This window comes from Lithobates pipiens, unplaced genomic scaffold, assembly GCF_037356315.1.
Source record: "Lithobates pipiens isolate NorthernLeopardFrog02 unplaced genomic scaffold, aLitPip1_a1.2 Scaffold_3, whole genome shotgun sequence".
NCBI classification, from domain to species: Eukaryota; Metazoa; Chordata; class Amphibia; order Anura; family Ranidae; genus Lithobates; species Lithobates pipiens.
The window spans coordinates 133,821,803-133,826,802 of record NW_027507790.1 but is presented as its reverse complement, the minus strand read 5'-3'; the positions used below and the strand labels follow the sequence as shown (position 1 = coordinate 133,826,802).

Sequence of the window (5,000 nt, the reverse complement as noted above, 5' to 3'; positions counted from 1 at the left end):
ACACTGTTGACTTTAATTTTTCACAATCTGAAGAAAGTTACATCAAACTAGCCAGTGAAAGAGTGTCAAGTTTGGATCATTCCTATTGCATGTCGGAAGAGGCTTTGCCCATACCTTTAGAGGGTTCAACACCCATACATGATGTACGTCCATTAGAACCAGATAATTCTATTGTATTTTCTCCCTCTACTAGTGTCACACCTTTTGTAGACTCCACTAACAAGAGGTCTCGTTTAATTTCTGACGATGAGAGTCCTCAAAACAGACCAAAACGTAGATTAAACTATTACGATGACCCTAGTTTTCACTTATCAGATTGTGACACACCACTAAAAGCTGACCTGAGTTTATGTGACAGTCTAGACGAAATCGAGCCCGATAACACTCTTCCTTATCCATTAAATTTGGTCAAAGAGAAAAAATTCATTATATTTGAAAGCAAACTGGATCTGTTATTGTATAAAATGAGGTGTCCAAATCATGATTGTTTATCGCGCATTGTAAAAATTGAAAAAACTACAATTGGAACAATGTTGTTGGTCTTTTCCACATGTTCTGCTAGCCATAGATTAAAGCTGTGGGAAAGCCAACCGAAAATAAAAAGTTATCCTGCTGGGAATATTTTGCTAGCAGGATCTATTTGTTTAAGCGGTGGAAGTTACACAAAAATCCGAGAAATATTTGATTTTTGTGGTATCGAAATCTTTGGCAAATCCTCATATAATTTGGCACAATGTAATTATATTTTCAAAACGATTGATTACTGTTGGCAAGAAGACCATGCAAATGTAATGAATGAATTGGCAAAAAAACCATTGTGTCTTGTGGGTGATGGTCAGTGCGATAGTCCTGGTTTTTCCGCAAAATACTCTACATACACTTTCATGGATCTCTTTAGCAAAAAAATTGTGGATTATGAGTTGGTGCAGGTATCTCAAACAACTTCATCAGTTGCTATGGAAAAATTTGGTTTTACTAAATGTTTAGATCGGCTAATAGAACAAAAATTAGATATTCAATTCGTTGGAACAGATCGACACACCGGTATTCGAAAATTATTAACAACCGAAAAGTACCAAAATATTAATCATCAATTCGACATCTGGCATTATGTGAAAAATTTAAAACGTAAACTTATGCAAATTTCCAAAAAAAAAATGTATCGACCAATTCAGCCGTGGATTCGAGCCATATTGACACATTTCTATTGGTGTAGTCGAGATTGTAATGGAAGCGAGGAACGTTTTAAACTTCTGTGGGAATCTCTACTACATCATGTAGTAAATGTACATGTATGGAAAATTGGAGATACAGAGCACAAATGCCAACATGATGAGATCGATGTGCATTCTCCGACTGTTCCTTGGCTAACCATACACACCCCTGCATTTCACGCATTATCCTCAATTGTTTTGGACCCTCAGTTGGCAAAGGACATGAAACATCTCACTTTTTTTTGTCAGACTGGGGTCATCGAAACGTATCACAGCATGATTCTAAAGTATAGGCCCAAAAGAATCCATTTTAAAATGGATTCAATGGATGCAAGAACTAAATTGGCGGCATTATGCCACAATCACAATGTGATACGTAAACCGGCTCTGACAAAAAAAAAGGATGCAAGTGGTGATGAGATTTTGGTGGAAAGGAAAAACCTGGAATTTCCACGTGGTCGTAAAAAATGGATTGTTCGCAATGTATTTCAAAAGATGAACACTGACCACACTTTTGAAATGCTTGCAAACATGATTTCGATCATCGAGGGCACAATACATTGTTCTTGGACATCAAAAAATCTTCTGATGCCCAAAAACATAGCGCCTGTTGAGAGGCCGGAAACAAGTGCGGCGGTGCTTGAGCATATGACACGCTTTCCAACAGGTGTAAAATGAACTTGATAAGTGTGTCATATCTAAAGGATTGAATTGACATTGCTATATACGGCACTTTCCAAGGCACTACAAAACTTTAAAATTGCAAATGTGTTTGATTGTTTCATGTTGACTTGTTATGGTCTGTTGTCCTATCTTTTATTCACCGAATTGTATTAAAATTTTTTATATATTGCTAAGTTTGTTGCATCTGTTGTTTTAGGTAGTGCATACTCTTATCGTACACATTGAATTAATTAATAACTTTGATCCTCTTAGAAATAATACAAATAACTCATTCTCATAAATTTAATTTTTTTATTTAAAAATTTTATTAAAAACATTACAAAATCAAATAAACTGCTAACATTAATAATATATAGAATCAAAAAATGAAAAAAAAGGTCAACTGTGAAAACTGAAAAAAGTAATTTAGTGAAACGCCATTTCCGATGCGTCGTAGTCCTCGGAGTAAAGAAATCCAACATAACTCCCATTTGGATCTGGAAAGGTCTGACGCACTACTTTTACTGCACATGATGGGATGACCCTACGATTCCCCTTCCCTAAAAAACCGTAGATCCATGCAATAAAAGCACGATACGCTGTTTTGCGTAATCTCCTGAAATAAAACATTTTTTGGATTTAAAACAAACAGATAACTTTAAGAGAACTTTTAATTTAGAAAAAAATTAATTTAAAAGGATGGGTAGTCTCATGTAATAATATTAACAAATTCACTGACCTATTGTTGTCGGCATCGACAACAGGACGTTCCTCTAAATACAACATGGTAAACATGAGTCTGACGTGTTCCTCTGTTGCGATTTGAGACGTAAAAATATCTGCCTCTGTTATGCATTTCCTTCCCTCTGGTATACATCCATCTACCTCGGCTGTTTCCCGGCAACAAACTGATTCCACCTGGGTAGCCATTGGTATACAGCATTGACACTGACACCAGTCTATGTTGCCTATTCTGTCATCGTTCGTTTCTTGATTTTCTGATGTGGATGAGGCAACACTCGATGAAGTAACCGTTGGATTCACTGGGAAGGCACGGTCAATGTCTCGTGCAGGGTACCTTGCTAACAGCTGCTGGACTATTATCTTGCGCTAAAATCAAATCATCGAATAGATAATTTTAAAATTTTATTTAAATCATACATTAATTTGATTAATTAGCAATAATTAAAAAAAAAAATTGAGATCTCTTGTACAAAATAATTTGGGATTTAAAAAAAAAAAAAAAAAATTGAGGTAAGCTGATATTTCTAATAGACATTTTTCAATAATAAAATGTTTCTAAAACAAACTTTGCTTGCTGTATTCTTCTGTCAATATATATGGATATCGAATTACATATTTTCTTTTATCGATTTTCAAAGAGTTACTTTGCATTGCAATAAAAATATACACAATTTAAAAAATATATTTCAAATAAATAAAGAGAATGAGACATACAAATGCTTGTGCCTAAAGGCTAACATGCGCTAATTAGACTCCTTCTCCCCTACAGCTGAACAATTGGCATCTTCCACAAAGATAGAATTAGTTTGTTTTTTTACATAACATTTAAAAAGTAATTCAAGCAAGAACCATCTGTGGGTGGAAAGTTCGAAGCAAACAAGGCAAATGTGACATAGATGTCCCAGTCTAGGCTGAAGCTGAAATTATTATTTTTTTTTTTATTGGGGGAGCAAACAAATTGAAAAATTCAGAAAGATACAGAAAAAAACAAACATCAATTGCAGCCACTGTGCCCATCAAATACAGCCACTGTGCCATGAATAGCAACCATCAAAAGCAACCACTGTGCCCAATCCAATGCCCCCACTGTGGCCCATCAAATGCCGCCACTGTGGCCCATCAAATGCCGCCACTGTGGCCCATCAAATGCCGCCACTGTGCCTCCTCAAAAACCGCCACTGTGCCTCATCAAATAACGCCACTGTGCCATCAAATGTAGCCACTGTGTCCATCAAATGCCCCCACTGTGCCCATCAAATGCCCCCACTGTGCCCATCAAATGCCCCCACTGTGCCCCATCAAATGCTACCACTGTGCCCCAACAAATGCTACCACTGTGTCTCAAGTGCCAACACTGTGCCCATCAAATGCCGCCACTGTGCCCATCAAATGCCACCACTCTGCCCCTCAATTCCGTAGCAGACCCGCACTTCATGATTGTCAGTTCAGTGTTAAAAAAAAGGGAATATTCATTCACTTTTAAAAACACCCCTGGATGTACTCTGAGTGCAATTCTTTGTGCTCAGACTTCACCATTTTTGAAGCCTAGTAGATCCTATGTGTCCAATCAGGTGCTTCAAAAACATACCACCCCGCCGCTGTATTTCAGGCATCCAGCATCCGAAAATGGGCCTGACGCCTGAATAGAGGGTGGGGGCCATGGATAGATTCATAGAAGAATCTATAGCGGCCATGCATGCTAACTAATTTGTAAGTGAAAAACTTACAGGTATTTATCAACTTTCACAGAGATCACAGTACTCCCTCTTATAATGTCTTCATCCGCTTTTCACTCCAGGATGACAGAGCCAGCTTTATTCAACTATGATATGATACCTGCAGTACCACCGCCACCACCTCCAGTACCACCGCTACCCCTCTACAGGACTAACATCCCCCTCCTGTACCAGCGCCACCCCCCTCCAGTACCACCACCCACCTCCAGGACCGCCACCCCTCTCCAGTACCACCGCCACCCACCTCCAGTAACACCACTGCACTGTTGACATAGGTTTCACTCGGGACACAGGCTGCACAGAAATGTTTGACTTTTTTCTACAGTTGAAAAAAATATAGTATAAAAATCATGCTTTTGCGCGGGGAGGGGGGGCCCTTACTGATTTCTTGCATCGGGGCCCTGAGGTTTCTAGTTACGCCTCTGTTATTCTGCGTGTATACACGACAGTTTGTAAGGGTTTGTCCAGTGTCAGCATGGCAAAACACGTATGCCGCAGACACTGTGTAACATCCTTATTGCGCAGTGCATCGAGCATCACCTTTGGTGAACCGTGAAGTTAAGCTGCAAGGCTTACATTCATGATTCACATCCAGAAGATGTTGGCATCAGCACCGGAGAGACAATCGAGAGATTGGCATAAG

The 5,000-nt window shown here is 38.8% G+C and overlaps 1 protein-coding gene across 1 annotated transcript in view; it reads right to left on the bottom strand.

The window, feature by feature from the left end:
• Positions 1 to 2,175: 2,175 nt before the first annotated feature.
• The window catches only part of LOC143940680 (P2X purinoceptor 7-like), a 3,749-nt gene continuing 924 nt past the window's right edge, over positions 2,176 to 5,000 (bottom strand). The window contains exons 3-4 of the mRNA XM_077462301.1: positions 2,617 to 2,987; positions 2,176 to 2,493 (exon numbers count right to left, since the gene is read on the bottom strand). Of these exons, the coding sequence (XP_077318427.1) occupies positions 2,304 to 2,493; positions 2,617 to 2,987 (561 nt within the window). The 3' untranslated portion in view covers positions 2,176 to 2,303. The remainder of the gene's footprint in view (positions 2,494 to 2,616; positions 2,988 to 5,000) is intronic.